Here is a 20,423-nt window from a genome sequence, read left to right as displayed (position 1 = left end):
GGCAAGTAGCCTGTTTGCATGCACTGTGTGTGTTTTTTGTCTCCACTGGTACATGTGCGTCCTGTAGCTGCAGACTCTGGGTGGAAGCAGTAGCCCTCCTCTCTTGCCCAGCAGGCCTTGTCAGAACCTCCTGGCTCCGCTTCTGATGACTCCACGTGGGTTTGCGAGAGATTGGATTTGGCCCTTATTAGTGCCTGCTTGGTTATAGCTCTCCTTGTGTACAAGGTAGGGCACATCCAGCCTTACCAAGGGCTGACGGGAGGTGTTTTCAATGACCCACATGCCCCAGCTTTAGCTGTTCAGGTGTGTGCTCTTGCTCCTGCATCCTTGCTTTTGCTCCAATGCTGATGGGCCCCACTATCCAGGCAGTTGTGAGCACCAGTAAGTGCATTTTTCTGCCTGCCCTCCCTTTTTGGCATGCCACAGGTTCACCTAATAGAGCCCTTGGGGGAGCCTGGCCAGCCCCGTTCTCCACATCCCCTGCTCACTGCTACATCTCTGGCCACAGAGGGCCAGGGCTGGGTGGATCTAGCAATGCATATGTTTTTTAATTGCCTTTCATCAAAATGGCTCATTAGTATAAGAGGGGATATACGGAACCACTGGAGTACATTGTCCAGTGAGAGGACCAGCTTTGCTCCTTCTTTGCAGTGTAGCTGCAGTCTTTGAAACCAGAGCAGGAGCAGTGAGACCTTCTTCTCATCCTGGTGTGTGCTACGGAGGTGGGAAGGTTTAAGGACAAATCAGTCTCCCCACCCTGCCCCCCAAACTGCAGGTGGGAGATTTGAGCTGTGGGATCCCCCACCTCCACATGGCTCACGTATCAGAGGGACATCTTAGTAAATGGAGAGACATCAGCTCCAACTTTCAGTGCTGATAGCTGAATTAAAAATTCAGACAGGAAAAACATATTTTCCTCGTGACTCCTATGTTCTGGATATTTGAAGTGGTAGAAATACCAGTTTGTGGAATTTGATGTCCATATCAAGGAGCTGAGGACAGAAGGACATATTGTCGTATGCAGAAGACCTTGGTTTAAGTCACATCTAGTCATGGTATAGGTACACATCAAGTTTAGACCTCTGACACAGTTGGGAAGCTGAAGGAATTCAGAGCAGAAAGCAACCAAATAATCTTCTGCCTCAGTCACTCCAGGTGTTCATAGATGCAAGGACCAAATAAAAGTCCACAGGCAGGAAAATCTTCATTTTGCACAGGCTCATAGCAAGCCTGAAATTACAGCTAGGAAGTCACAACCAAGAAGTTTCTGACTTCCATGCCAAACCCAAATTTACTTGACAAAGAAATATGAATTGATTAGACTGAGTTAATTAGATTTCAATTGAAAACTCCTATCAGAGAAAAGGGGAATTAGGCAGCTTTTGAATTTGACAAAAACATATTGGCTTTGTGTCATAAGAAAAATACTGCCTCAGTATTTTTCATGAATCCTTCCAGAATATATTTAAATATTATTTTTTGGCTGCTGATTTTCAGCAAATAGAAGTTCAGAAGCTAAGATTAGGAAAGTTAATAAGTATTTAATAAAGGTATAAGGAGATATAAATACGAAGAGGTAAATGGTAATGTTTGAACTGGTTTAATCATGGATTTCATCTAATGTAATTGCGAGGAAGCTGCTAGCCAGGCACTGCATAAGTACATAATCTTGGGTTACACGTACAGCAAGAGAAAGTCTGAATTTTCTGGACTCCTTATGTGGTTTTCGTATCTTCTCTGTCTATTTTAAAATAGTCTTAGTTTTTATTCCTCCATCCTGCTGGTCAGTCTGCTCTCCCGTGCCTGGCAGAGAGCCACGCTGGCTGTGTGTTTCTGCTGTTGTTGGGCAATGAACGTCGCTCTTCTCTCCCAAGTTTAATTGGTGCTGGGGAAGTGGAGAGTGCCAAGACAGATCCAAGCCCACTCTTGGGCTCATGCATGCAGAGGAGCAAAAGAAGTGCCAAGCTGTAGCTGATGAAGCTCTTCTGCTATTGTTGAGACTTCATGAGCAGTGAAGGTTTGTGATGCTGGTGGTTTGCGTACCCCCTTGTCCCTGTGTGCCCACTGTCCACTCCAGTGACTTGGCATGGGATGGAGGTACACCAGACCAGGCGCTTTCTGGACAGGGTCAATGTGCTAACAAATTGCTTGCTTGTTGCCTGTGCTAGCTTGGCTTCATCTCTGTTAAACTCAAGGTCTCTTGTGTGTTCAGCTGAGCAGACTTACTTGGGCATAGGCTAATGTTTATCAGCAAGGCAGAGGCTACAAGGGAGAAGGCAGCAGGAAGATCAATAAGGAAAGGGACAACAGTAATAAAGAGGAAGATAGAAAAGGAAATAAAGGAATGGGAAGGGAATCAAAGGATATGAGGAAAAATGGAAAAAGATGAAGGAAAGATAAGGGGTGAATGGAAAAACTGGAGGTCAATGAGCCAGCAGTGTGCCCTTGCTGCCAAAAAGACCAATGGAATCCTGGGCTGCATAGGGAAGAGTGTGTCTAGTAGGTCGAGGGAGGTCATTCTCCCCCTCTACTTGGCACTGGTGAGGCCACAACTGGAATACTGTGTCCAGTTTCGGGCTCCCCAGTTCAAGAGGGACAGGGAACTGCTGGAGAGAGTCCAGCGAAGGGCAACCAAGATGACTGAGGGATTGGAGCATCTCCCTTATGAAGAAAGGCTGAGAGAGCTGGGACTCTTTAGCCTGGAGAAAAGAAGGCTGAGGGGAGACCTTATTACTACTTACAAATATCTAAAGGGTGGGTTGAAGGAGGATGGAGCCACACTCTTCTCAGTGGTTCCCAGTGACAGGATGAGGGGCAATGGGTGCAAGTCGGAACATAGGAAGTTCCATTCCAACACACGGAAAAACTTCTTTACAGTTAGGGTGACAGAGCACTGGAACAGGCTGCCCAGGGAGGTTGTGGAGTCCCCTTCTCTGGAGATTTTCAAAACCCGCCTGGATGCAGTCCTGAGTAATGTGCTCTAGGCAATCCTGCTTTAGCAGGGGAGTTGGACTAGATGGTCTCTAGAGGTCCCTTCCAACTCTGAAGATTCTGTGATTCTGTAAGGATGAAAATTAAAATGAGAGGTGGAAATGTTGCAGGTAGGCATGAGTCAGAGAGGTGGACAGAGAGACGGGGTAGGGAGGAGGTGGGATACCCTGAGAGTGGGGAGGGAGGCAGAGCTTGAGCACAGAGTCATTCCCTACCAGACATCTCCCCTGGTTCTGCAGGATGAACCCCATGGTGATGAAGCCAGGTGCCCCTGTCCCATTTCCCATCCTGTTAGCATTCCCACCATGCATCGACCTTGAGCTGTATGGTGCAGGCACAGTGCAGGCGTCAATCCCCTCTCCTTTCATAAGAGTTTCATGCGGAAAGTTTTGAAGAAGAAAATCTCAAGCGAGGGAAGAAGAATTACTGTATAAATTCAATTATTTTGACAGCTCAGTGCTCAAATTCCATCACAGATCAGGAGTTTCTCTCTGATTTAGCATAGTTTCAGCCTCCTAACCTGCCCCTGCACTCGCCCACCCACACCAGAGGCCACAAAATACTTTAGTGGTGCCAGAAATGAGCTGCCTTTTCCCTCGGGAGGGATGCGTTCCCCCTGCCCCATCACGATAAGGAGAAAGGACAGCTCACAACCAGCACAGCCTTTTTTTCCCCCTTCCTAAGCTTTGCCTGACTGCTACTGGACCTTAAAGAAACTAAGGCTTTTACAAACAAAACATGCTTCAAACAGCCGAGAAAGAGGGGAGAACTAGATGAAGAGTGGTCAGGTCGTGGGAGCTACCCTTGCTCATGGCACTGAGCTGCCACAAATCAAGGACAAGGAACCTGGAAAGCTTCTGGAGTTTAATTAAGGAGGCAACTGTTTTGTACTAGCTTTAATGTTGCCATGCTCTTGGTTTATGAACACCCAGCAAACACATGTTCCCCAGGTTGTTGGTGCTGTAAGGATCCAAGCAGTGAAGGTTGGGTGCCTGCCCGAGGGTCCAAATAAGCCCTGTGCACCTAATTCACCATCACAAGATCTTGAAACACAGACACAGGAAAATGTGAACCTCTTGACATAAATCTGCTGCTGGTTTCTGTCTCATCACTTTTTGTGAATTGCCCTTTTCCCTCTCTGTTACCCTGTCGCCACCTCCACGGGTGGCAGTAGGAGATCAGGCGCAGCTTAACCCTGGAGGTGCTATGTGTACGGGGTTTCCAGGCCATGGGGAGCAGGGCTGGCTGGAGAAAGATAAGAGCAAAAACAGCTGGCCTGGCAATCCCTGAAATCCCGCAGATGCCCAGTGACTCTCTAAGCAGAGTTACTTAGAGATCCTATTAGGGGAAGGAGGCAACACTTGGATTCATCAGTTTTACCTGCACAGAAAATGTTCTTTTTGTTAATCAATGAATTTCATTTCACCCTGTTCGCTCACAGTCTGTCATTGTATGGGCCTGCTACCCTTGTGCAAAGAGAAGCGTGAACATGAGCTGATGCTAAAGCCATCACCAGGAACGAAAAGGCGAGAACGAGTATCTGTAATGCAAAAATGCACTGGAATTTTGTTAGAGTTGTTTTGGATATGATTTATGTGACTACAATAGGCATAACTCATCCACGGCGATTTAAGCATCTTGGATGTGTCTCTGTTATTACAGCCAAGACCAGGAGGCCTCAGGAAGAACCGTAGGCAGAAAGGGTCTGCTAGGCGAGCCAAAGTCCTGGAGCCTTTTAGGGTTGAGCTCGTTTCTGTTAAAAGTTGTTCTCTGAAAAATTTAACAGTTGCCCTTCTCTGACCCATCCTTGGGAACAGCCTGCTGTTTTCGTTGGCGGAGTGATTGACTGTTCAGCTTTTTTTTCTCTAGCTAAACGAACATAATCACAGGAAATCTGCAGCCGCTGGGGGCTGCAGGAGTCTGGCTCGCTGGCTGTAGGAACTACACAGTTGCAGCTCAGCTAGCACTTGTCTTGCTCCAAAAGGACCCATGCTTACTACTTTGATGATCATTACTTTTCTAGTGACATGTGGACTGTGCCATATAGGTGGAAAGCTTATTCCACATAAGAGAGTGCAGCAATGTGCACCTGATAAGGTGACACCAATTGTAATACCAGCAATGTCGTTGTAGCTGGAAGAGGATAAAACTTGAATGGTTTGTAAACGGAGGTCCTATTTTTAAATAAATTTTGCATGGCTAAGTCTAAGAAAAGATGTCACCTCTGCCCACAGATTTCATCTCAGCCCTAGCTCTGTGCTGTTCCTCTGTGCTCAGTCTTTGTGAGGGTTATGGTATTCTTCAGAACTTCTCATTTGGTCAATTGCAGTTCAGAAAAGAACATTTTTTGAAATGAGACGTGTTTTGGGGCCATTTGCTTATTTGGCATCTGACAGAGTTTGTTTAAGGTTGTTCTGCTACTGCTCAAAAATATTTTTTTTTGCCTCAGAAGTCTTTGCCTGTACCATAGTCCCAAAGTTTCAGCAGGTCTGTCTAATTGTGGAGCAACAACACGCTGATGAGGCAGTCTTGCTTTATGTCCCTGGAGCAAGGTTGATCAGTGCTTACTCAAGGCCCGTTGAACTGTGTTCATCTGCACCACACAGTTACGTCCTTTGTGTGATGCTCTGTATTCATGTCTCTGCGTTCATATCAATGTGCATTCTTCCTCCTTTCATACCTTTTTCCCAGTTTCAGCTGACCAGATCCCAAGCTTCTGTTTATCACTAATGCTTTCTCTAAGCTGTTTAAGTATTACTGCTTGGTTTGGGGTGGAGTTTTTTGGGGTTGCATTTTTTTAGGGGTGTGAATATTTTGATTATCTGCATGAAATCCCTCCTTTCTCCTGCACTCAGTGTATGTGGTACTGACAGCTCCAGGGAGGTAAATGAACGCCACTGCATTTCAGAGGAAGAATTATTTCATGCAATTACTCTAAAAGTGCATGAGAGAACAGAGTGAAAGGAATAAGGGAGAGAAAGAAAGAGAGCATGAGAGAGAATAATCACAACACTTTGACAGGTTTACCCCATTGTGTTTGAAAATCTATCACTCTGACAAGTCCCCTTTGTGAAAGGTGTAGGCAGATAACTAGACATTTGCTCTTCAAAGTCCTTTTGAGTGAAGAGGGTGATCGATGGAAGGTTCAGTCCATTTCACTCAATTTTCAGTCAAGTCTTCTCCCTAATATTTCTTACGGACTTGCTGTACCCCATTTCCCTCTCAACATCTCACTTAGGCCCTCTGATTTACTGTTTGTTGGTTCCTGGGCAGAGGGATTTGGGTGGACTTTATGTTACTGGACTATTGAGTTGTGGGTCTTTCTATATAAGTTATGGTTTTGGTTTGAGAAGGGGTGCACTAACAAAAAGCTGTGTCCCCTGTTCCCTCCCTGCCTCTTGAGCATGTTGAAAGGCCAAGGAAAATTGAGCTTTTTGTAGCTTTATTATTCACATCTGAGAAGATTTTCAGGAGAAGCCGTTCCTGCCCTGACTGCTGCTGCTTCACCTGACAACTTTGTCACCCTCTTATTCCCCTTTGCACATCAGGGTCACCCCAGGGGAGCTGGTGACAACAGTCCTTGTCTTCCCAGAGGCCTCATGCATCTATCTTCACTGAAACATGCAAAATGCTTTGAGATCCTCAGGTGGAAATTGCTGGCCAGGGTAAATTGTTACTATAATCCACTTTCTTGCCATGCTTTCCAAGAGGCAGGCAAATTACTGGACATTTGCCATACTGGGCAAGGAGGGCAGCACTGGGCTAAGGGATACTGAGCCAGGGCACTTTTTTTCACCTGCACCTGCTGCTCTTGCAGCAAAGCCAATGCATTAGTCATAGCTATTTGCACTTTAGGGAGCACGCTGTTGCGTTAGGAAAGCTAAGGTATAGCATATGTCCTAAAATTAGGCTTTTCCCCTTTTGGTTGGTGTCAGAAAAGAATGATTCACAACTATGGGAGAAGCCTTCCCACCTTGCTTGAAGCAGTTACCGCTTGAAGTAGGGAGTTTGCTTCGATGTGAGGTAAAACAGGTTAGCTGAAGCCGCCTCCAGGGACCTCATCCCACACTGTGAGATGAGGGGAGCACCCTGCTGTGCTGCAGGTAACGCTCAGCAGAACTGGCTATGCAGCCTCCCTCCTCCTGGCCTCATGGGAAATGTCCATGTGCACACCCTCACCAGGAGCGCACTCTCCTCATTGGGGCATCTTCTTGCAGCTCCTTTCCCTCCTGATGGTCTCAGCAGGTAAGTGTTATCCTCACAGCATGGTCTCACTGGTTGCTGCCTTGCTGCCGTCCCATGGACAGGCCGTGTTTTCTGCCAGGGGAGCTGTGGGCTCTGGTCCTGCTCCCAGAGAGCTTCTGGAGGCTTCAGCTTTGCTCACAAAGACTCAGGCTTCATCCCCATGACTTCTAGAAAGCCTTCAATGAAGAAACGACAACTTCGTAACTCAAGCCAACGTTTTGGATTCTTTTAAACTTCTTTTTTTTTCCTCTCTCTCTCTCCTCTTCTCCAGGATGGTGGAGTACTCCCTGGATCTCCAAAACATTAACTTGTCTGCAATCCGTACTGTCCGTGTCCTGAGACCCCTGAAAGCTATCAACCGTGTGCCTAGTAAGTCATGCTTCCCTCTCACACCTGCTCAGCTTGGGTTGTGGGGAATACGTGGTCAGTCAGGCTGTGTGTAGTGGTGTTTTCCAGGCTGGGTTCAGATGCAAACTGAGTTGGAGGCTGCTGCACGGTGTGTGCAGGCTTTTCCTCATCATGGGGCCATGAGGCCAAAACTACAGTCTCCTAGCATATCTGCCTTGGTCATCCTTTGTGCAGGACTGTGCTGATGGCTCGAGCTGAAGCTGAACAATGTGCAGTAAAGGAAAGTGTTTTTTCTCACTCTTACTGAAGGACATCGCAGGTTTGATAACATCTGCAGGCTCAAAATGGGATGTGTGTGAGGTTTGGAGAGGGGTGAGCTGGTGGAAGCAGGGAGAATTGGTTTGCTCAGGCTTTCACACGCTCTTCCAGATTCTCTCATCTGAAAAATCTTCATGCCATTGCAGCTTAGGGGCACGTAGCACCAGCTATTTTTTCCTCTCCTTCTCGCCCTGTGCTTTGTACTCCCTCTTTTGTGCTGACTATCCCCTCTGTGAGCTGGTGTGCGTGTACGAGCCGGGCTGAGCGCTGCTGGGCACAGGGCTGTGTGTGAGCCTGGATGTGTCAGCAGCTGAACAGCTGCTCGCCGGCACTGCTCAGGTCTCAGACACAGTCTGAGAGACCTGAGTCTCAGGTCTGCAAGCAGACTAGGTGAGGTGATGCAGCCGCGGGATGTTAAGCCGCAGCCCTGGGGCACGTGCCATGCACACATGATGCTCCCATGGTGGAGGTGGCATCTCCATAACCCTCACTTCCTCCCTTCCCGGAGGATAAGGACAAGACCGGCCTCTCAGCCATGCTTTGTAGTTTTTATTGGTGCTGAACTGTTTCTTCCCTCTTCTTCCCTTTATTTGCCTCTCTTTTTTTTTTTTTTTTTTCCCCCCTCAAGTCAGTGGTGTTGTCCCTGCGACCCTGGAGTGCGTAAGCAGTCATTGCTGTTGTTATTTAACTGCAGGAAACATTGATGGAGGTGGCTCAGGCTTCGCAGTGGTTGTATCCAGGCGGATGGAAGTGAACTGGTGGGCAGGTTGCGTGCTGTTGGGATCAGGGGGTTGCAAGAGCACTGAACTTGGTCCGCTGTATCACTCTGATGTTGCTGGCTATTCCCTGCCACATGCAGCCCTGTGAGACTTCAGCCGTTTCTGCCGCAAGTTTCTCTGTCTTGCCGAATGGCAGGAAGTCTCTGTTCTTCCCCATAATCTGCCTAATCAGGCTGTCTGCAGTGGCTAGGACCTTGCCAGAGTTCTAATCCTTCTCTTGAGCTCAGATACTCCTTTTTCTCTTACAGATCTGAGGAAGTTTGCACAGTCCTGGTCTGCATAATGCAGTTTCCCTTGTGCTAAAGTCACTTTCTCGATGTCACCTATTTCTTGAACATGCCATGGAGTTGGATTTCAGGGTCTCTGGCTCCACACAAAGCCCTTCTAGAAAGAGGTCTTGTCCCTTTTCCTGGGTTTATTTTTATCTCAGGGCAATATCCAGGGATAGAGGGTGGTGAAAGTTGTGCTGGAGGAACCGAGGCACAGTCCTGTGTGCCCCACATGGCAGGAGGGCGCCAGGCAGAGAAGCAGCTGTTTTGGGCACTGAGTGCACACCCAGACAATTAACAGGTCCGTCATGGCGTGATAAAGATGGGAGCCAAGAACAAACTTTCGGCTATCGACTATCAGCAAAACAACTCCCCCAGCCTGTCTCCCACTCTCTGCTCCTTTTCTAGAGAGGAAGGGGCGGGGAGCCAGACACAGTCCTGGCAGTGGGGGCACACATTGCAGCAGTGTGTGTTTGGGGCGCATCTCTTCTGTGAGGGAGTGGCCCAGAGGTTGTGCGTGGCAGGCTCACCCCTTCCATGAAGCATATGGCTGGCTGCTTGAGGGCAGCACTGTCCCTATGTTGTGCAGTGCCCTTTCCTCCCTGTTTCATTAGGAGTCCCGTGAGTCTGTGCTCAAAGACCTCTTTAGGGCTGATCCCTTTTGTCAGGGTAGACTTAACCTTGGTGGTAAGCAGGAGCATCTTGAATGATATCCAGTTGACTCCTGTAGACATCTGCCATGTTAATTGCTGTACCGTGGCAGTCAGGAGCAAAGCTTGACTGACAAAAAATCGGGGCCTTGTTTTATTCCTATTTATTGGTTGGAACAGCTGGAGTTGACCCCCTGCTGGCAGGAGCTGCCCTGGGAGGAGCAGCGGGAGCAGCATCAGAACTGGCCCACCAGGGACTCTTTCCATCATCTTGCCTGACCTTTGCAGAGCACAGGCTGTTGAATTTCCCCTGACTGTCTCAGCAGTGACGCTGTCTGTCTGGTCCTTTTACCAGGATAAAATTCTACCTGTATGAAATTGATGCTGTTTTAATTTCCACTCTGTGGTTAAATCTTTATGTATCTTTCTCGCTACATAAATCTGTGGTTACATGCATGGAACATTTTGGAAGAAAGACATCCTGCCATTAATTAAAAAAAAAAAAAAGAAAAAGAAAGAAATCGTATTCCCTAGGAGAGGAAGCGCTGACTTGAGAGTTGAGAAAAATATCTAAGAGGCTGTAAACAAATGCTTGTGATAAATGGATAAATGGGAATGAGCTGCGTTGGAAGAAGGTGCCTAGTGGGGTACAGCGAACATAATTAATGGGACCTTTGGCCACAAATCTTTTTTTAATGTCTTTTTAAAGTTCTTCATTATTGATCTGAAGCAAGAGGAAAGTCTATTAGTGAGATGTACTGACGATACCATGCTGGAGGTGTTGCAGGTGCTAGAAAAGAAAGTGGGAAATCAGACAGTGGGAGGTAGAGGGAGATTGAGGGCTTGGTGAGAGCGTGAGAGATTTGGGGAGAGGCAGGGGGGTTAATCCCAAAGGCAGATGTTTGGTCATGTTCAGAAGGCTGCGGTGGGACAAGGTGGGCCAGCTTTCACTGGTGGCTATTTCAAAGGCTTCCACAGGGGCACACAGGTAGGGACTGATTTTCACAGAGGAGTCTGTCCATGTGGACTGAATAATGGCAGTTTATTATCAGAATGGACAAAGTGATTAGGAACCTGAATGATTACTGCATGAGGGGAAGAGTGCTGAAGTGGTCTGTCTGGGAAGCTTATTTAGTGCCCAAAGAACAGTAACACGCTAATAACCAGCAAGCATTTGAAAAGTCTACGTACTAAAGTGAGAAATTTCTGGAGAAATTGGAGAGGAATTTTATACTACGTGAAGCAAAAAAAGAAGCAATGCCAGAAAATTAGGAGGGAGGAAATTCAGAATGACTCTAAGGAAACAGTAGCAACATATGTCCTGGTTCCGGCAGGGATGGGGTTAATCTTCCCCGGAGCCGGCAGGGGGCAGGTATTCCATACCACGTGACCCATGCCCGAGCTATAAGAGGAGCTAGCCGGGGCGAGGAGAGGAGTCGCTACTCGCGGGTGGGCTGCGGCGGTGTGGGTCTGGTCGGTGCGCTTCGCGGCGGTACTGTAATCGCGTTTTTTTTGTCTTTTCCTTTTGCTGTTCTGTTAAATTGCACTCTTTTAACCCACGAGTTTGGCCCTGACATTTTCTTTTTCCACGACTGTGGGAGTTGTGCAAGCGGCTGCGTGGTTCTTTGTTGCTGGCTGAGGCCAAACCACGACAACATAGTAGAGGAAAAAGTATCACCTGTTAGAGAAGTTAAATAAGCTAGTTTTATATTCTTGACAGGTAGGCAAGGTGGTGTGATTTAGCCCCAGACAGCAACAAAGGACCATGTGGTCTTTTCACTCACCCTCCCACCCCTGTCTGGAATGAGAGGAGAATCAGAAGAAAAAGGCAAAACTAACAGGTTGAGATAAAGGGAGAACAGCAAAGAAAAGAGGAAAACAACAACAGTAATACTGATAAGGGAATATTCAAAACATGATGAATATACCACTACTCACCAACCAAACCCAGGAAGCCCCCAGCCCACTCGGAGCAGCGATTCCTGACCCCTACCCTGGCTAAATACTGACCATTTGGCTAGTTTGGGTCAGCCGACCTGGCTGTGTCCTGTCCCAGCTCTTTGTGAAAATTAACCCTTTCCCCACCAGAACCAGGACATTATCCACCCCGTATTCTATCCCATGCCCAGATCTTACACTTTCCAATTAATTACCACCACTTTTCCCTGTCTTTGATATATATATACACATATAGATACATACATATATCATTCCCTTAGTCTATGGGCCATCCCTCTAAAACATCCATTGAGGTAATTTAATCCGTCACTTTGGGCTCCATCTGTTAGAAGAGTATCTCAGGGCAGGCAAGATGCTGTGTGGTGCTACACTGTTGCGTGCTGTATTGGAAGCTTGTGGGTGTTGTATTGGGTGCAGCCCATGCCCATGGGCTGAAGATGTTGGTCTTGGGAAAGTTGATGGGCACCATTTGCTGAGGTCAATTCTGATCCCATCACCGATGCACTAGGTGACATCAGAGTCCATCTGTCATTAGTTTGGGTGATTCTTACTGTAATACCATTTATATGGCATGTAGAAATTATAACATACAGTGGCAAGGTTATTTAGCAATTAATATAATACAATTTATTGGCTATTCTCTCCCAAAATGAGATCCCCATTAGGTACACATTGGACCTTCCCATCCTTCTGCATCACCCACCAAGTACACCCAGGTCCTTGAACGAAAGCAATCCTGCGGATGGGTTTGCCTTTGCCTGAGGCAGGACTAACCCAGACTGTCTTCCCTAACATATTCTTCATGTGCACTATGGGGACTTTATCCCCTTCTACAGTACATGGAATTTTTGATTGGGCAGGGCCAGCTTGATTGGTAGATCCCTTGGTGTTAACTAACAAGGTAGCTTTTGCTAAATGTGTATGGCAATGTTTTAAGGTCCCACCACTCGTTGTTCTCAGTGTAGTCTTTAGCAGTCCATTGTATTGTTCTATCTTCCTGGAGGCTGGTGCATGATAGGGAATGTGATATACCCACTCAACACCATGCCCTTTGGCCCAGGTGTCTATGAAGCTGTTTCAGACATGAGTCCCATTGTCTGACTCAATTCTCTCTGGGGTGGCATGTTGCCATGAGACTTGCTTTTCAAAGCCCAGGATAGTGTTCTTGGTGGTGGCATGGGGCACAGGGTATGTTTCCAGCCACCTGGTGGTTGCTTGCACCATTGTGAGCACATGGCGCTTCACTTGGTGGGTTTGTGGGAGTGTAATGTGATCAATCTGCCAGGCCTCCCCATACTTATATTTCAGCCATCATTGTCCATACCAAAGAGGCTTTAACTGCTTGGCTTGCTAGATTGCAGTGCATGTTTCACATCCATGGATAATGCATGCAATAGTGTCCATGGTCAAGTCCACCCCTCAGTCACAAGCCCATCTGTGTGTTACATCTCTTCCTTGATGGCTTGAGGTGTCATGAGCCTATTGAGCTAGGAATAATTCACCCTTGTTGCCAGTCCAGATCCACCTGAGCCGCTTCAAACTTAGCAGCCCGATCCACCTGCTGGTTGTTTTGATGTTCCTCAGTGGCCTCTTGTGTATATGGGCATCTACATGACATACTTTCACAACCAGATTCTCTATCCAGGCAGAAGTATCTTGCCACAATTCAGCAGCCCAGTGGAGTTTACCTCTGCGCTGCCAATTGCTCTGCTTCTGCTGCTGCAACCACCCCCACAGAGCATTTGCCACCATCCATGAGTCAGTATAGAGACACCATTCTTCTTGTTCAGCAATGTCTAAAGGCAGTTGGATGGCTTTCACCTCTGCAAAGTGGCTCAGTTCACCTTGTCCTTCAGCAGCTTCTACAATTCATCCACACAGCACACTTTTGATGCTTTCCCACAATCCGGCAGACCCATTTGTGAACAGGGCATGTTTCTTCGCATTTTCTGGTAGTTTATTATACGGCAGGGCCTCTTCTGCACATGTCACATCATCCTCTGGTGATATTGCAAAATCTCTGCCTTCTGGCCAGTCCATGGTCACTTTCAGAACTCCTCGGCAACTGGGGTTTCCCATTTGAGCTTGCTGCGTGATCAGTGTGATCCACTTACTCCACATAGACATAGCATCAGTTGCATGAAGAGTAGCAGGGATCCTTTCTTTGAACATCCAGCCCAGTACCAGCAGTCAAGGTGCTAAGAGGAGCTGTGCTTCCATAATGACCGCTTCTGAAGCAGCTTGAACCCCTTCATATGCCACCAGTATGTCTTTTTCAGTTGAGCATAGCAGGATTTGGATCCTCTGTATCTCAGACTCCAAAACCCTAGGAGCCAACCTCGCGTCTCCCCTGTTGCTTTCTGCCAGAGGCTCCAGGTATGGCCATTCTCCCTGTCTGTGGTGTAGAGCACATTTTTAACATCTTGTCCTGCCCGGACTGGCCCCAGGGCTGCTGCATGAACTATTTCCTGTTTAATTTGTTTAAAGGCTTGTCATTGCTCAGGGTGCCATTTAAAATCATTCTTTTTCTGGGTCACTTGATATAGAGGGCTCGCACACAAATCAGACTGTAGTCTGGGATACGCATCCTCCAAAAACAATCTGCCAGGCCTCCCCATACTTATATTTCAGCCATCATTGTCCATACCAAAGAGGCTTTAACTGCTTGGCTTGCTAGATTGCAGTGCATGTTTCACATCCATGGATAATGCATGCAATAGTGTCCATGGTCAAGTCCACCCCTCAGTCACAAGCCCATCTGTGTGTTACATCTCTTCCTTGATGGCTTGAGGTGTCATGAGCCTATTGAGCTAGGAATAATTCACCCTTGTTGCCAGTCCAGATCCACCTGAGCCGCTTCAAACTTAGCAGCCCGATCCACCTGCTGGTTGTTTTGATGTTCCTCAGTGGCCTCTTGTGTATATGGGCATCTACATGACATACTTTCACAACCAGATTCTCTATCCAGGCAGAAGTATCTTGCCACAATTCAGCAGCCCAGTGGAGTTTACCTCTGCGCTGCCAATTGCTCTGCTTCTGCTGCTGCAACCACCCCCACAGAGCATTTGCCACCATCCATGAGTCAGTATAGAGACACCATTCTTCTTGTTCAGCAATGTCTAAAGGCAGCTGGATGGCTTTCACCTCTGCAAAGCGGCTCAGTTCACCTTGTCCTTCAGCAGCTTCTACAATTCATCCACACAGCACACTTTTGATGCTTTCCCACAATCCGGCAGACCCATTTGTGAACAGGGCATGTTTCTTCGCATTTTCTGGTAGTTTATTATACGGCAGGGCCTCTTCTGCACATGTCACATCATCCTCTGGTGATATTGCAAAATCTCTGCCTTCTGGCCAGTCCATGGTCACTTTCAGAACTCCTCGGCAACTGGGGTTTCCCATTTGAGCTTGCTGCGTGATCAGTGTGATCCACTTACTCCACATAGACATAGCATCAGTTGCATGAAGAGTAGCAGGGATCCTTTCTTTGAACATCCAGCCCAGTACCAGCAGTCAAGGTGCTAAGAGGAGCTGTGCTTCCATAATGACCGCTTCTGAAGCAGCTTGAACCCCTTCATATGCCACCAGTATGTCTTTTTCAGTTGAGCATAGCAGGATTTGGATCCTCTGTATCTCAGACTCCAAAACCCTAGGAGCCAACCTCGCGTCTCCCCTGTTGCTTTCTGCCAGAGGCTCCAGGTATGGCCATTCTCCCTGTCTGTGGTGTAGAGCACATTTTTAACATCTTGTCCTGCCCGGACTGGCCCCAGGGCTGCTGCATGAACTATTTCCTGTTTAATTTGTTTAAAGGCTTGTCATTGCTCAGGGTGCCATTTAAAATCATTCTTTTTCTGGGTCACTTGATATAGAGGGCTCGCACACAAATCAGACTGTAGTCTGGGATACGCATCCTCCAAAAACCCACAATGCCTAAGAAAGCTTGTGTTCCCTTTTTGTAGTTGGTGGAGACATAGCTGCTACTTGGTCACATCCGTTGGGATCTGATGGTGCGCATCTTGCCATTTTATTCCTAAAAACCACATTTTGCTTGCAGGTCCCTTGACCTTCATTTTATGGCAAAACCAGCTTTCGGAAGTGTTCAAACTATTTTATTCCCTTTCTCAAAACCTTCTGCTGTGTTGCCCGGTACGATAATGTCATTAATGTATTGCAGATGTTCTGGAGCTTCAGCTTGTTCCAGTGCAGTCTGGATCAGATTATGGCAAATGGTAGGGCTGTATTTCCACCTCTGGGGCAGTTGATTCCAAGTGTATTGGACATCCCTCCAAGTGAAAGAATACTGTGGCCTGTACTCTGCTGCCAAAGGGATTGAGAAAAATCCATTAGCGATATCAGTTGTGGTATACCACTTGTCTGCCTTTGACTCCAGTTCATATTGAAGTTCTAGCATGTCCAGCATGGCAGCACTCAGCAGCAGTGTGACTTCATTCAGGCCACAATAATCCAGGCCACTGTTAGCCTCCGTGCTCCATTAGAATTTTTTTGCACTGGCCATATAGGACTATTAAAGGGTGAGAGAGTCTTGCTGATCACTCCTTGTGTCTTCACTTGATGAATCAGCTTATGGATGGGAATCAGAGAGTCTTGGTTAGTGCAATATTGCTGCCGATGCACTGTTGTGGTGGTGATCAGCACCTGTTGTTCTTCGACCCTCAGCGACCCCACAACAGAAGGGTCCTCTGAGAGACCAGGCAAGGTACACAGCTGTTTAATTTCATCTGTCTCCAAGGCAGCTATGCCAAAAGCCCACCGGTACCCTTTTGGGTCCTTGAAATACCCTGTGCTGAGGTAGTCTTCGCCAAGGATGCACAGAGCCTCTGGGCCAGTCATAATGGGATACTTTTGCCGTTCATTCCCAGTTAGGCTCAGTCCAGCTTCCAACATGGGCAAATGCTGGGATCCCCCTGTCACTCCAGAAATATAAATGGGTTCTGCCCCTCTATGGCTTGATGGTATTAGGGTACACTGTGCACTGGAGTCCACTAGAGCCTTATACTCCTGTGGGTCTGATGTGCAAGGCCATTGAATCCACACGGTCCAATAAACCCGGTTGTCCCTTTCCCTCACATGGCTGGTCATAGTATCCATTACTTCTTGCAAAAATTACTTAGAATTCCCTTCAAGAGAATGAGAAGTAAGATCAGGCCTTCTACTCTGTCTGGGGAACTGCCTGCTGGAAATTGGAGCGGCACTTTTCCTGGAGGGATCCCCTTTTGTGATTGTTCTTCCTTGCAACTCATGTACCCATACCTGTAGGATCAGGGTAGGTTGTCCATCCCACTTTCTCATGTACTCTCCATAGTCATGCCTCTCTGGAATAGCCACAGCATTTTCCTTTCAAATATTCTATCACTTTATCAGGGTCCTGTAGTTTTTCAGGAGTGAAATCCCAAATCATTGGAGGCGAGAAGTTCTCTAGACACCTGTCCATATTCTCCCACATGCCATACCATCCATGACTATCCAGCCTCAGGGTAGATCTCCAGGTGGTGGTCTTAAACAGTTGTTTAACCCTAAACAAGACCTGAAACATGTTCGGGAGACATAGTGATAGGAGCTGGTTTGAACATTCAAAATTCTCAAAAGCTGTTGTACCTGGCCCAAAGGAGAAAAGGGAGATGAAAGAGCTGGGGAAAGTGTCCCCCCATTTTCCCCATAGTTTGGGTGTGATTGGTTATGAATTCCGAGAGATGATGCTCAAGGTACAGGCAGGAGAGCAATGCTGCATAAACATCCCAACATAACTGCCTGAACAGGGATGTTATCTCATAGCTGATAATACACAGTACAGCAAAATGATAATCCCGATCCCTCTCCCAGAGATGATAAACAAGATCATGGGGAGTACACAGAGCATATAAGAATTTACATAACACAACCATGCACACAAAGAAAGTAACATTGCAACCAGTGACTATTTAACTAATATAATAAATGCATATAACATCAGTTTTAACATGGTCTAGTCAGATCTGTCATTATATCAACCCTTTGTGCCTCAAGTTCAGTGTCAAAAAGGACTGTCGTGGTTCAGCCCCAGACAGCAACAAAGAACCATGCGGTCTTTTCACTCACTCCCTACACCTCTGTCTGGAATGAGATAAGATTCAGAAGGAAAAGGCAAAACTCATGGGTTGAGAAAAAGGCAGTTTAGCAGAACAGCAAAGAAAAGAGGAAAACAACAATAATGCTGATAAAGGAATATGCAAAACACAATTAACGTACCACTGCACACCAACCTGACCCAGGAAGCCCCCAGCCCACTCTGAGCCGTGATTCCTCCCTCTCCCCAGCATGTCATCACACCAAATCAAATACTGGTTTGGCAAGTTTGGGTCAGCCGACCCCCAGCTGTGTCCCATCCCAGCTCCTTGTGAAAATTAACCCTATCTCTGATGGAACCCGGACACAAGGGGGAAGCTTAAATGCCCAAACTGGGTAAGTCTAAACCCTGCTTACCTGTGTTCATTCTCAAGATGCTACTGAAAGACCTCTCTGACAGTGAGGCTTGTGGAGCTTTGAAATAACATCCCACAAGGAGCTGACAAATTCTATTTGTGTCTGCTGTACTCATTCTGGATAGCATGAAGGATGCATAGACTCTTCTGAGTTGTGACAGAAGAAGAAAAGGACATCCAGTGTAACCAGAAGGCGGCAAATGTAAAGTTCATTAAGGAAGTTCTCCACCCATTTGTAAGTAGACTGTAAAACCCTAAGAGGCACTGTGTAAGTGAAGTAAGTAAGTAAAATGGCATGTCCAAGGGATCAGAGCTTGCCTGAAGGTATCTCTAGATTTCAAACCTTCCTGCTTCAGGATTAGAACTGATCTTTACCTATGGGTTATCAGCAATTGATTGCATTTCTTGCAATTCTCAGCAGGATGTGCTACTGACCATTTCAGATTTCACTTCTGGATGAAAAAGCCCGTGGCTCTGCCCTCCCTGATTATTCCTTCATTAGTATTCTTGCTTGTCTCTTGCATTCCTGACTACAACCTCAAGAATTTTGGGGGTTTTATCTAAAAATGCATGAAACAAAAAATTATAGATTGTTTTGGTCGTATTACCATGTGATTCCGTTCCATGGTGATGAGTTGGTGTGACAAGCCCTGCGAGTCACTGAACAAGTGTAAAGATGGAAAAAATACCCTCTGGGTCTCTGTTAAAGGTAGTTGCTTTCTGATCTGGGCATGTCTGTGTCCTGGGCTTGGGGTGAAATTCCACGGCCATTTGTTGTTATTGTCCTTTCAAAATTGTGTGGCAGGTTGCTAGGTGAAAAGTTGCTTTTTCTGCTAGCTCTTTCATCCCTTCTTCTCATGGCAAGGCACAAGGTTTAGGGGGAAGGCTGGTTTTGTTTTCTTTCTGCCTGCTTTTGAGCAGAGATTCTGTAGTAGTTTCTAATAGTTTGAATTTCTTTTGCTTCTGTTACTACGATTTTTCGACATTAGAGCAGAAAGTGTTTGTTCAGTTTACTCTTTCTTGTCGCATTGGTGTTATGCAAAGAAGAGTCCTTGCATTGTGTTTGATGTCTTCCAGTTTCCACTTACAATTTAGTAACTGATTCATCATTTGGAAGCAGATTACTTCAGCTGAGAACACTGTACGGAAGTGAAGGAGTCTGTTGCAAAGTGTTGCATAGCAACTTTATTGAATAGCAAGCATATGCATGGGCTATTACTTGGTGTGTAAGTGCAGTAATACTTATGTGAAGATATAGGCATTGGAAATATAATGTTATATTCTTATTACTAGCTGTGCAGGAAATAGAATTCCAGATTTGTGGGAAGTTCTGCTCTTTTTAAATGTGTCTTTTCTCAGTCAGAACAAGAATAAGCATATTCCATCCATTTTAATATGGTCTGATTTTGTGTAATTTTAGGTGGTTTGTTTGGCTTTTTGATTTTTTTCCTATACATTGTCATGACAAAGAAGTTTAAAAATCAAAAAACCTCAACCATGCCATTCTAGAAGCGTTGAAATAGAACATTTCAACTTTATAAAAATGCTTTCCTCTCCCGTTGTCCTCCTTTTCTTATTGCTAAATGATCTTTCAATAACTATCACAACACTGAAATGTTTCCATTTCAATGAAATAGCATTTTTTTTTTTCCCTGGTAAAGGTGCTGTGTAGGAAAATCTTAGTCTAGCTCTATTTTTCTTTATTAAGAAATAGAAACTAAGGGGTAGAAACTAAGTCATGTTAGTTTGATCTTTCTCATGTTTCAGACAAGGTAGGTGAGAGACGGTGAGTGTCACCAGCAGACTCAGGAATACAACTGACATCTCACAACTCTTAGCCCTACATTCAGCTCAGTAGACCAAGGCAGCAAGGTAAAAATAGTCTGAAACAGCTGAACCTTGGAATGGGAGAAGCAGATGTTTTGTGTTTGTATTTCCTGCCTTAAATCTGTATTCCTCACCAAGCTACCTGTGTTTGATGCTGTAACAGTGCCTAAGACAGAGTGGTCTGGCTATGAACCCCGCACTTGGCACAGGGGAAAAGTGATGACATTTACTTCTGTAAATGTGTTTTTGAAGAACTAATTTCACTGATGAGCATGTGTGAAATTAGCTTCTGACTAAGATATATTAGGCTGTAAAACAGTCTCATTTACCGCTAGATCAGATAAAAAAGCAAGCGCATATGACAGGCACAGTCCTGCCCTAGCAGTTGGAAATACAAAGGGATTATGAGATTCCTCTTCTAAGACCTCTGCCCCCACCCAGGGTCTTTGCTTCAGATGCCTCAGTCTTTTTGAAAGAGGACTGTCGCTTGCTTGTCCTCTTCCAATGTTAATTCCCTTTCAAAAATGTATTCTTCCATTTGACTATTTTGGAAGTACA

The 20,423-nt window shown here is 46.2% G+C and overlaps 1 protein-coding gene across 1 annotated transcript in view; it reads left to right on the top strand.

Moving 5' to 3' along the window:
* CACNA1I (calcium channel, voltage-dependent, T type, alpha 1I subunit) overlaps window positions 1–20,423 on the top strand; it is a 166,232-nt gene that overhangs the window by 79,482 nt on the left and 66,327 nt on the right. The window contains exon 4 of the mRNA XM_009887170.1: window positions 7,508–7,605. Within this exon, the coding sequence (XP_009885472.1) occupies window positions 7,508–7,605 (98 nt within the window). The remainder of the gene's footprint in view (window positions 1–7,507; window positions 7,606–20,423) is intronic.

The sequence above is a fragment of the Charadrius vociferus genome, unplaced genomic scaffold (genome assembly GCF_000708025.1).
Source record: "Charadrius vociferus isolate BGI_N301 unplaced genomic scaffold, ASM70802v2 scaffold346, whole genome shotgun sequence".
Classification (NCBI taxonomy): domain Eukaryota; kingdom Metazoa; phylum Chordata; class Aves; order Charadriiformes; family Charadriidae; genus Charadrius; species Charadrius vociferus.
Note: the sequence above shows the minus strand (reverse complement) of the source record. Positions and strands in the feature narration are given on the sequence as shown.